Source organism: Passer domesticus, chromosome Z, assembly GCF_036417665.1.
Source record: "Passer domesticus isolate bPasDom1 chromosome Z, bPasDom1.hap1, whole genome shotgun sequence".
Classification (NCBI taxonomy): domain Eukaryota; kingdom Metazoa; phylum Chordata; class Aves; order Passeriformes; family Passeridae; genus Passer; species Passer domesticus.
In genome coordinates this window covers 9,239,018-9,250,544 of record NC_087512.1, presented here as the reverse complement: position 1 = coordinate 9,250,544, position 11,527 = coordinate 9,239,018, and the positions used below count along the sequence as shown (strand labels likewise).

General features: G+C 56.8%; 1 protein-coding gene and 1 long non-coding RNA gene across 3 annotated transcripts; one reads left to right on the top strand and one right to left on the bottom strand.

Moving 5' to 3' along the window:
• The first annotated feature begins 87 nt into the window (after nucleotides 1-87).
• On the top strand, nucleotides 88-10,180 carry FANCG (FA complementation group G). Of its 2 annotated transcripts, XM_064404512.1 has the most exons (14): nucleotides 88-573; nucleotides 674-755; nucleotides 2,236-2,367; nucleotides 3,180-3,373; nucleotides 3,966-4,119; nucleotides 5,253-5,383; nucleotides 5,738-5,884; nucleotides 6,660-6,820; nucleotides 7,036-7,102; nucleotides 7,608-7,945; nucleotides 8,086-8,141; nucleotides 8,718-8,855; nucleotides 9,662-9,794; nucleotides 10,045-10,180. In XM_064404512.1, exons 1-14 carry the CDS (start codon nucleotides 445-447, stop codon nucleotides 10,160-10,162), a joined length of 1,980 nt encoding a protein of 659 aa, XP_064260582.1. In that variant the 5' UTR covers nucleotides 88-444; the 3' UTR covers nucleotides 10,163-10,180. The 2 variants fall into 2 exon arrangements, with proteins under 2 accessions (XP_064260582.1, XP_064260583.1); XM_064404513.1 differs by lacking the exons at nucleotides 88-573; nucleotides 674-755 and adding an exon at nucleotides 1,029-2,094.
• Nucleotides 2,754-9,690, bottom strand: LOC135290600 (uncharacterized). The gene is made up of 2 exons (XR_010353355.1): nucleotides 9,177-9,690; nucleotides 2,754-8,797 (listed from the first exon to the last, which is right to left on the bottom strand). It is a non-coding gene; the product is annotated as an uncharacterized LOC135290600 (long non-coding RNA).
• Nucleotides 10,181-11,527: the final 1,347 nt, after the last annotated feature.

Below are 11,527 nucleotides of genomic sequence, written 5' to 3'. Positions count from 1 at the left end.
ATGGGAACCCTCATCTACAATTTCCTCCTGAGGGGAGGTGGGGCGTTAGGCTCTGATGTCTTCTCTGCAGGAATCAGCAACAGGACCTGAGGGAACGGCCTGAACCTGTCGGGGGAGTTGAACTGGGGTCCAAGACTCTCGGGGTTCAGGAAAAGACTTCTCCAGGAGAGTGGTGGGGCACTGGAACAGGCTCCCCAGGGCAGGGGTCTCAGCTAGAAGCCTGACGGGGCTCGGTAAGCGCTTGGGCAGCGCACGTGTGTGGCTCCTTGGGCTCCCGCACGGAGGCAGGGCTGGCACTCGCTGACCGGGCGGTCCCGCCAGCCGGGGCTGCCGCCTTCGCCTTGCGCCGAGCTTTGTCCCTCCTCGGCCCCGCGCTTCCCTGTTGCCTTGGTGACGGCCGCTCCCGCCAGTCAGCGGCGAGGGCGGGAAAGGCGGCGGCGGGAGATGGCGGCGGCCAAGAAGCGGCGGCGCGGGCCGGAGCGGGAGCCGGAGCCGGAGCCGGAGCCGGGGCCGGAGCCGAGCTGCCTGCGGGCCTGGGCCGCCCACAGCCGGGCGCTGGTCGGGCGCTGGACGGTGCGCACGCCCTCCTCCTTCCCCCCCGCCCCCTTCCCCGCCGCGGGGCTGCCGCCGGTGCCGCGGCGCGCCGGGCCCGCGGTAAGCGCGTCCCTTGCAGGCGGCGCGGAGCGGCGGAGAGGCGCGGCGGGCGCGCCGGCAGCTGCGAGACGAGTCCCGGGAGCTGCTCCTCAGCATCCGCGGTGAGTGGCGGCCGCCGCGCCCCGCCTTCACCTCCCGCCGCCGCCCGGGCCGGAAGCGTGGGGGCCTTACCGGGATGCAGCTCCGGTGTCCCGGGGCGGGAAACAAACTGTGAAGGCGGCGGGGTGAAACCCCCTGCCCGGTGCTGAACGGGGCCTGCAGAGTTAATCACGGAATCATCAGGGCTGAAAGGGATCTCTGATCAGCCAGCCAACCCCCTGCCAAGGCAGGGCCACCTGGAGCAGGTGACACGGGAGCACATCCAGGTGGGGTTTGGGTGTCTCCGGAGGGGGAAACTCCACAACTCCCTGAGCAGCCGTTCCAGTGCTCTGCCACCCTCAGCATAAAGTAATTCTTCCTCAAGTTGAGGTGGAGGTTCTTGTGTTTGAGTTTATGAATATTGCTCCGCCGGTTTCAGCTCCAGTATCCCAGTGCTGGAAACAAGCCAAGGTGAAATGATCTCTGTTGCCCTATGCTGACCTGGGCCAGCAAGAGGATTACTGTCCAGCCTCAGACTCCACCTCAACTTGCTGAGCGGAGCTTTGGGGTTTCTGTAAAACAAAAGTCAGACACCCTTTTCTGTGGGAAGTCAGGGAAGAGGCTCTCTGACACAGGTGTGGTGCAGAGAAAGCCCAACGTGAGGCAGCTTTACTTTCAGTTTTCTCAGCTCCTCAATGCAAGAGAGACACAGAACTCCTGGAGAGGGTTCAGCAGAGGGAAATGAGGATAACTAGGGGACTGGAACATCTTTCTTACAAGAAAAGCCTGAGCAATCTGGGCCTGTTCAGTCTGGAGCACAGGTGACTGACAGAGGACCTCATTAATACCTGTCAATGTCTGCAGGGAGGGGTCAGAGGATGCACCAGGCTCTGCTCAGTGCTGCTGAGCAGTAGGCAGGAGGAATGGGCAGAAACTGATGCACAGGAAGCTCCACCTGGACATGAAGAATAACTTTACCCTGGTGACTGCACATAGGAACAAATTTTCCCGAGAGATTGTGGAGTCTCCCTCACTGGAGATACTCAAAAACCATCTGGATGCAATCTTGTGCCACATGCTCTGAGACGGCCCTGCTGGAGCAGGGAGATTGGACCAGATGAGCCACTCTGGTCCCTTCCAGCCCTACCCATTCTGAGACTCTGTGATAAGGAGAGAGACACAGTGTGTGAAAGGGTGGAGGTGTACTGGAGCAGAGTAGGCTGTTGATGCTCTTCTGGGACAGCTGAAAGGCCTAACTCCTGGAGGACTGCAGCTTTTTGGTGGCTGGGGGATGGATGTCTAAAGCAGTGTTGGCACCTGGAGTGCTGACACATGCTGTCTGTCTGGTACTGCAGTTCCCAGGTGGCTAAATCACACCACAGTCACTAAAACCTTCTTGCCAAGCCACTTCTCTTGTCGCCAAGCCAGGTGTTGCCACCTGGGCACAGACAGCTGTTTATTCTTAGCCAGCTAAATTTCTTGTTGGGTTGGCTGTGCCCACAGGGCTGCCGGCTGCCCTCCCTGCCCTGCCTCTGGAACTCACTGTCCTCTACAACTCCCTGCTTTTCACTGTGGGAGCATCTGACTCTGCCATCAATGGAGAAGCAGAAGGAATACGCCAGGGGCTCCTCAGGGGTAAGATGTGGTTGTTTTTTTGGGGAGTTCTCTGGGTGAGCAGAGCATTCTCTGTAGATGCCATTCTCTGTGCTCTGGAGGTACTTGGTGACTGGCTGGAGGTGTGGAAACTGTAAGCAGACACTCCTGGTTCTGCTAGAGAAGGCCAGAGATGGGGGAAACAGAGGAGACATGCCTGGCTCCACCTGGAAACTGTGGGCAGGCACGCCTGGCTGTGCTTGGAAAGGCTGGAGATGGGGGAACTGTGAGCAGACATCCAGGCTCTGCCTGTAAGAGCTGGAGGTGGAGTGGCATGTGGCCAGGACACTGTGCAGCTGCCTGCCTGCTGCTGCCTGCAGGGATGGGCTGGAGGTTTCAAGGGAAACAAGAGCTTTTAATTTATAAGGTTCTGAGTCTCTAGCAAAGTTTTAGTGACAGTAGAAAATTACTGTTTTCTTTAATTACGGTGTGCTAGCTTCAAAGAAAGCTCACTCAAACAGGCTGCAGTTCAGAGGTGGATCTGCAGTGTTGGCACATGCTTACCTGAGGGCAAATGACTCCAAGAGGGCTCGGCAGAGCTGGGTCTAGCTCTGAGTTGTGCTGTGTCTTGTCTCCTGAGTGTGCTGCTGTCAGCTCCACTCTCTTAGAGCTTGTTTTCCATTCTGCTGAGGCCAGGCCAGCCCTGCAATCCCATTCTTTCCATCACTATGAGGAGCCTGTGCTTGTTTGAGGCTTTCTCTCCCTCTTGCATCCAGAGTGTCTGTCACAGGGCACCAATGCATTGTCTCACAGCTGTAGGTCTTTTTGCTTGGTTTTTTTTTTTTTTTTTTCAGTTCTGGAGGTTTGTGGGGCCTGCGGACAGGATCTTGGCACGGAGGAGCTGTGGGAGAAGGTGCTGCAGGAGGTAACCGTGGAGGAGCTGCAGGCACCTCTGCACCGCCTTGGGGCCCTGCAAGCAGCCTGGTGGCTGGCAGCCAGCCAGCTGGGAAGTGTTGCTGGCCTCTTCCAGCTCCTGAGCACTGCTGAGGTAACTGGGCACAGGCAGATGCCAACAGAGCTGGCATAAATACTGTGTTTGTCATAAAACTCACTCTGCAAAATGTTGTTGTGGCACTTGGACAGCTGAGCCCAGTCAGCATGACTAATCTGCCCCGTGGCATCCCAGCACAGCCTGATGGCCCTGAGAGTGCTAATGGATCCCAGAATATTCTGCCTGTGTGGACCCTGGATCTCTGTGTGTCAGACAGGAGGCTTGGGCAGGCTGGAAGAGGTCTGCAGATGGACTTGCAGACTCTGTAGGGAACAGCAGTGGGATGCAGAACCTTCCCTGCTGATGGGTCCTGTCTTTCTGAATGCACTCCAGCAGCTCTGTTGCATGCCAGGAGGCCCTGGAGGTGCACCCCACTCTGAGGTGGGGAGGTGCTGCCCCAGGCCAGGCAGGAATCACTGCAGTAAGGGGGTTGTTTTTGAAGGGAACAGATGGTAGGACATTGCTCCCCAGTCTGCTCCCACTGCAGGGAGCAGTGTTGAGTGGTTTGGTGGGACCTGTTTCTCTGTGCACTTGGACCAGTGTTTCCTGCATCCCTTCAGCATTCCCTGCTCCCTCTGTGCCTTCACAGGACCCAGGAAGAGCCCACTGCAGTGAAGGGCAGAACAAACTCCTCTCCATGATCAAGGCATGGCGGGTCCCTCCTGAGGGGGCCTCCCTGCCCCTTGTACAAAGCGCCAAGGACTTGAAGGAAATCCTCTGCACTGCAGCAGCCTTCCTGCAAGGTTTGTGGGGGACAGGAACTCAGGCCAGCACACTGTCCTGCTGCTCTGTCCCAGGACCACTTTCCCTGCCCTTATCCTGGTTTCTCTTCCCAAGCAAACTGGTCCTTGGGGTTTTTCGGGCTGTTCCTTTGGGAGAGGGTCTGGGCTGAGCCTCTGAGTCTCAGCCTTTACATTCCATATTCAAAAAGCTTCCCTGCTTTTCCCCAGCTCATCCTTTCTCTGCACTATCACAGGGTTCCTCTGCCTGTCTGTGACTGTAGGGGAGGTGTCTGGGCCCTGCAGTGACCTTAAAGCAGAAAGCTGGCAGGGAATTTATGAAGATTTTCTTTTCTTCTGGAACTTGTCTTGTTGCAAGCATGTTGATCCTGTCAGACTGTGGTGCTGCAAGAGCCACACAAAGCTGTTGTGAGGCTTTCTAGCCCGGTGTCACAGCAAGCAGTGCATCTCCTCTGGCTGCTGTGTTCCACCCTGGATGTTTTCTCTCCTTTACTGTTTTTGACAACACCAGCAGCTCCAGGGACAGCCAGCCCTGCTTTGCTGTGCTTGGGCTCCTACAGGGCCTTCCTGCCAGGAGGCAGGGCAGGAGCTCTGGCCCACAGAGCTGGAGCCAATAGTCAAGGGTGGTACCAGCACTTCCAGCAGGGAAGTGGCAGATGTGAGTGTGGTGCTGCTGTGTGAGAGCAGCCTCAGAGGGCAGCCTGCAAAGAAGACTGAAGAAAAGGCAAATAACAAGTTGTAATAAATATTAATTAATTGATATCCCAAAGCATCCTGCTGGGAAATGACCCAGATGTGCTAAAAAAAAATCTGAAGTTCTGTGTGTGCTTCCCTATCTGCACTGCTGTCATTGTGGAGGAACGTGGAGGTGAACCTGCCCAGCACATGCCCCTGTCCTTGTTCTGGGCCAAACAAAACATCTTGGGCTTGGAAGCTGCTGTTATTTCTGCTGGACATTTCCACTGAGTAGCTTGTTCTCTTGCAAAAGCACTAAAGCAAAGATGGCAGCTTGGCACTGTCAGGCTGTGCATCAGGCAAATCCCTATGGCTCTGGGAAGAAAAGGGCACCACATTTGTTTGGGGCCAGGTGGGACACAATAGTGAGCCACAGAGCCAATATGTTGGGTCTGTCCTAGGGCTGCAGGAGCTGGAGGCTGGGAACTTCCCCACTGCCCTCTCCCTCCTTCAGGAAGCTGCAGGAGGATTCTGCTCCAAGAATATCCTGGCCCAGATCTACACCTGCCTCGGTTGCTGCGCTCAGCGAATGGTAATGACAGCAAAGAGGGGAAAGGCAGCTGTGGGGTGGGGAGGCTCAGGCTCACAATGCCTCTGTGTGATCCAAGGCCTCTCAGGGAGGGAAGACCTTGAGCAGAAGTTGCCCTTGTGGCCCCAGCCTCCTTGGACAGGCTGCAAAATCCATGACAAGATTTTGGCTGATTGCAAAGTGTTGTTGCAGAGAGAGAAGCTCAAAAACCAACCTGAGGAGGGCTGCCTTTGGCTAAATTGCTGCCCTGCTTAGTGGGGATCTCTTGGGGAAGCAGAGCAAGAATCTGGATTCTACCAAATGCTAGAGACTTCAGCGGGATGTGCTTTCAACATGCATGTCTTCCCATCCACCTAGGGCAAGCCTCAGACAGCCCTTCAGCACCTGAAGCGGGCACTCCAGGTAGATTTCCAGTGCCTTCCTGCCCTGTCCCACGTGGCAGCAGTGTACCATGAACTGGGAGAGACCGATGCAGAGCTGCAGGCCCTGACCCTACTCTACGAGGTTTGTCTGGTTCCTGTAGTTCTGGGATGAGTTTTGCCAGAATGAGTCTCCCAGCAGAGCCTGCATGGAGCTTCAAAAGCAGGCTTCTTCCTTTTGGGGGCTGTTTGACCCGGAGGGAGTCCCCAAAATAGCACAGTGCTGCCTTCAGCGAGTGGGCAGGAAGGAGTCCAGCAAGATTTGAAATTCCTGTCAGCACCACGTTTGGATGTGGCAAGACCTTGGGTCCTAGTTCATGTTTGTGGTGGCTTGGGAGGTTAAACTCTCAGGTCAGAAAGTATCAATCTCTTAGTAAAGTATGCAATAGTACAGAGACTTTTAAGGGCAGATTTTGGCTGCAGTGAGGCAGAGTGCATTAGCTGGGTGAAGCTGCCTGGGAGAGGTCACAGCAGTAGACCCTGAATTATCTCTTCAGCTGTTTGAAAACTGTCAGATACATACAGAGAGGAGAGGGAACTCTCTCCTTACAAATGGTCTAACTAGGTCTGAGGCTGCAATGGGAGATGGTGTTCCAGGCAGCTCAGCTAAAAACCCGAGGTGATCTGGGTGATCTTGCAAATCTCCTGGTGCCATGTGGAGAACAGAAGTCTGCCTGCCCCTGTGTGATCCTCATGGCTCTTGCTGGAAGCCACTGTGAGAACAATGTGGTTGTGCTTGTGAAGTGCAGCACTTCTGCTCGCCTGTGTGCATCTCCAGATGTCAGAAGTGACAAAAGATTGCAGCTGCCTGAGACTTGACCAGTGTGATGTTGATCATCTTTTCTGTTCCTGTTTCACAGGCTCTGGGAAAATCCCCTCCAGCAGCTGCTTCCTCTAGTCCCCATTTCCTAATGCGAACAGAGCTGCTTGTCCGCACACCAGTGCTCCCTTCCCTCCTTCGCCATCGCCACCCCTCTGAAGTGAAGTACCTTCTGGCACAGCGCTGTCTCCAGGATGGGAGGTAACAGTGCCTCTGGGCTGCTTGCACCACGCTGCTGGTCTGGGCTCTGCAGTTTTCCCTGTGCTCCTGGAAATGGCCCAGTTCAGTGCTGCTGTTGTAGGCCTGCTCAAAGCATGGAGAGTGTGGTGCAGGGGGAGAGACTGCGGGCTGGCAGTCCAGGTTTCACCTGGCTGATGGCACTTCTCCTTCCACCACATGCCCTGTTCCTGTTGCAGGGTGGATGATGCAGTGGAACATTACCTGGATTTTCTGTCCCTCCTTCAGGAGGGGCTGCAGCAGCAGGTAGGTGTCCTGGTAAAGAGCTCCCTTGGTGACTTGGAGGATGAGGGTTGGAGGGATCCAAACCCAGTCCCAAGGGCTGGGCCCAGGCATCAGCCCTGCACTCCAGGCTTCAGTGTCTGGTTTGAGATGTGAAGGACATGAGATAGGGGCTGATGTAAAGGAAATGAAGTAGGGGCTGGCATTCCCGACCTGTGGCATGTCTGCCTTTGGATTCACACCAGAGAGCACTCACCACTGCTGTTTGGAGAGACAGCTTCCCCTTCCCTCTGGGGAGCAGCTGTCAGCTGATTTTGGATGTCCTCCACTTCTAGAGTAAGGACTTGGTGCCTTGACTCTATGAGATGTGAGTGCTTTCCATTCTGCCTGCTCCACCAGGCTCCAGTGACTGTGGGAGAGGCCTTGAGCTTTGCTGGGCAGCAGTTCCATGTTCCAGTATGCACAGAGTCATGCTGCTTGGCAGAGAGCTCTGCACTTCTGCAGCACTGATGTCACTTTTGCTCCCCAGGTGCCCCTGGATGGTAGCTCAGCTCTGCCCAGGATCCCAGAGGTGTTCCTGGAAGCAGCATCTGCCTTGGAGCAGGCTGGGAGGCACCAGGATGCCATAACTGTGTGTGAGGAGGTCATCAGCCGGACAACTGACCTCATTCCACGGGTGTTACGAGTGGAGGAGAGGCTGGAGCAGCCGGATTCCTCGTTGCCAGGGGCAGAACTGGCAGGTGCACTCCTGTCCCAGAAGAAGGAGAGCCTGTGCTGCCTTGCCTGGAGAGCAGCTGGATACCTGTACCAGGGCTGGGCAAGGGCCAGGCTGGGAGAGAGCAAGGAAGCTGTAACACAGTTCAGCAGGTGATAAAGCCTCCCCAGCAGGCAGCAGTGGATGGTGGGGCAAGGGCAGGACACAGCCTGGCACTGGAGCTGCCCTGACAACTTGGCACTCCTGAGAGCCCAGGAGTGGCTCCAAAGCTCCTCTGGCCTCCTACCCACAGGTGCCTCAGTGATCTCCTGCGTGTCCAGCTTCATGGGTCTGGCATCAAATGGACAGGTAGGACACCACACAAGCAGCACACGTGTGGGGCCTTGACGGGGTCAGGATCTTGTGCTTGGCAGCAGCAGGTACAGGGGCAAGGCGGTGGGCATCACTCTGGCAAGAGGCAGTTGTCCCAGGGTGCAAAGCTCGGGCCATGCTAAAGCCTCTGAAGAGACTAGCTGTTGTTTTTTGGAGCAGAGTTTGGCCTTGGCTCTGCCTCCTTCACTGCCTAGGTAGCAGTTAAAGGGGCTGTGAACTGGAAAGCTTCTCCAGTTCAGTTTTTGGGGAAAAGATACATACCAGTGGTGCAAAGGGACAGCCAAAGGCCAGGCTGCTGCTGAGGCTACTGTTCACAGGCATGTAACATTCTGGGCTCTTGGCATTCTTCACTCTCGCCCTCTGCTGCCTGCCGACCTCTTCCGGCCTGGCAGAGAGGCTGAGCTTTGCCATGTGTCTCCAGAGCTGGAGGATGAGCAGCCCACAGTAAATGCTTGGCCTGTCCTGACTGCTAACCTGGCTCAGCCTGCTGGGAACAGGGGAGAGAAGGTTTGGAGGATGCTGTCTTCAGGTGTGTGTGTCTTCCTGTGGCAGAGAATCTCCAGCCAGAAGTGGAGGTGCTCCAGAAGATCAGGTTGCTCTCTCTCATTGGGCGAGGTACGCAGTTCCTGGAGCTGGGGAGGAACAAAGAAGCCCTGTTGGATTTCCAGCACAGCTTGCAGATCTCACCAGGTAACAGGCTCATTTTGGTGAGGAACTCAAGGGATTTCCACAAATTTGTCCTGGGCTGCTTTGCTGTCTTCAGCAGGAAGTTCTTATGCTTTATACCACATTTATTCAGGTGTCAAGGACAACAGTAGGGCCACTAGCAATATTACATACTAGAGATCCTTCTGTGGGGCCTGATCAGCTCACTGCCATGGAGAAACAGACCAAAACTATTGTCAGAGGAGTATTTCAGAACTCTGACAACAATTTGTTCCCTCAGAGAGCTTGGAAACTTCCTGCTTCAACCCCAGCTTGGCAGCAGCAGGTACAGGAGCTGCTCCTCACCTGAGGAAGCAGCATGTCCATGCCTGGCAGTACAGAGGCCTGCAAAGGGAGCATTCATGTCTTGAGCTCAGCCAAGGCATGGCTAGTGCTGCTGACAGGGCTGCTCTCTCCTGTTGAGTGCTCTGACATGCTGAAGAGGTGTGAGCTTCACCAGGATCTGTCAGACCTGCTGGTCCCAGTCCTGCCCGTGGCTGCTCCCTCTGGGGGTGCAGATGTGCCTGCAAGGAGAACCCCAGTCTGTGTGCAGAGAGGGGTGTGGCAGGCTGTGCCCCAGGGCTGATGCCATCTGCCTTGGCTGCCAGCCCTGGGGTTAATTAGAGCCCGTGACACAGCCAGGACAGCCTCCTCCCCATTACACCACCTCTCCTTACACTCATTGCCCTCGTCTGGCTTCTGAGCCTCTTTTGCAATACCCTGCAACCCACAGCAGTGCTGAGGACCTGCTCCTCCTCTGCTAAGGGCTGATCCTCCTTCCTGTCTTGCAGGTGACCCAGCCGCTGCCTCCTACCTGGTGCAGGCCTTGTGGAAGCTGAACCGAAAGCAGGAGGCGGCTGCTCAGTGGCAGAGGCTCTCCCAGAGCTCCCCTGGAGAGGATGGGCAGCAGCAAGGGCAGGGGAGGTGTGTAGAGGGCTGGGTGAGGTCTCAGCAGTGCAGTCTGGCAGGCTGTGAGGGCAGTTCAGGTGTCTGAGGAGCTTGCCCTGAGGAGTGCTCCGAGGGGCTGTGGCTCTGCTGGGACCCCCTGGGCACAGAAGAGCTGACACAGAGCAGATGGGCAGGGCAGAGTGGGGGGGACCTCAGAGCAAATGTGTTAGGGCATGGCAAAGCCATGCTGCGCTCCTCACTGCTGCCCTGCTCCCTTCCCTTTCAGGCCCCTCCCTTTGTACCTGGTTTCATGTCTGGAGCAGGCAGCGTTCCCTGACAGTGAGCCTCTTGCCAGAAGCATCCAGGATTACCTCGGGGCAGCAGCCCAGGACACCTCAAGCTGACCTGCTGAGGTCTTCCTTAAAGGCCCTGCTGGCACAAGGCCTTTAAGAACTCCTTCAAGGCTCAGGACTACTCTGTGATGAAGCAAAGGACTGAAACAGAATAGATCTCCTTTCCTAATTAAAAAACCGCAGCTCTGTTTAGCTTTGGGTTTTTCCATGCTCTTTTTCCAGAGCGAAATGTTGCAGTCGTGGCCTTGACACTGCCTCCAGCTACTGAGAGCTGTGTGCCCTGGGTGTGAGAGATCAAGGGCAGAGGTGCCTTCATCCTCTGTGCCCCGTGCCTGGTGGGCTGGCTCTGCACTCGGGCTGCCCTGCCTGTGCTTGTGTGGCAGCTCTTTGCTCGCTCGCTGTGCTCTGGAGCCCAGAGGAGTGGTTTTGTCTGAGGTGCACGGCTCTGGGGTCGGAATTTCACAGTGCTGCACCAGCAGCAGGGTCCAGACCCACACCTGTGTCCCTGAGGGTCGGTGCCAATGCCAGGGCTGCAGGCCCCCACCCTCAGGGGTGAAGGAGCACATGTTCCTGCCCTGTGGCTGGTGGAGCTTTTCTGGGATGAGGAAGGTGCCCTGACCCCATTACCCAAGCCTTTGGCAAGCCTTGCCTCCCACAAGAGGGAAGGGAGTTTGGGAGCTGCAAGGCCAAGGAGTGAGGGGAGAGGAGAGGGCATGACAGAACTCTGTGAGGCAGGGGCTGCTGCAGCCTCCTGGGAACGCTGGAGGGACAGACAGGGGCTTTGGGTGGGCTCTGACCTGCAATTCCTTCAGGAAAGCACCTTGGCATATCCTGGGCAGCATCCAGAGCCCCGTGGGCAGCAGGGCAGGGAGGGGATTCTGCCCCTCTGCTCTGCTCTGCTGAGACCCACCTGGAGCACTGCATCCAGAGCTGGGCTCCAGCACAGGAGGGACAGGGACCTGCTGCAGTGAGCCCAGAGGAGGGCATGGAGAATGATCAGAGGGCTGGAGTGAGGAAAGGCTGAGCACTGGAATCGTTCAGCCTGGAAAAGGCCCCAGGATTTCCATCCTTCAAGGGGCCCCAGCAGCGCTGGAGAGGGACTTCTGACAAGGACATAAAGCGACTGGACCAGGGATAACCGTTTCAAACTAGCAGAGGACGCGGTGAGATGCGGTACCAGGGAGCAATTTTTCCCTGTGAGGGTGCTGAGGGCCGGCACGGGTTGCCCAGAGAAGCTGCGGCTGCCCCTGGCTCAGTGGGAGCGTTCGAGGCCGGGCCGGCTGGGGCTGTGAGCGGCCGGGCGGGACCGGGCCGGGCCGGGATGACAGGGGATGGCCGGGCCGGGCAGGAGAGAGGATGGCAGCGGATGGCCGGGCAGGGCGGGCCCGGCCCCTCGGTGAGGCCGCGGCCATTCCC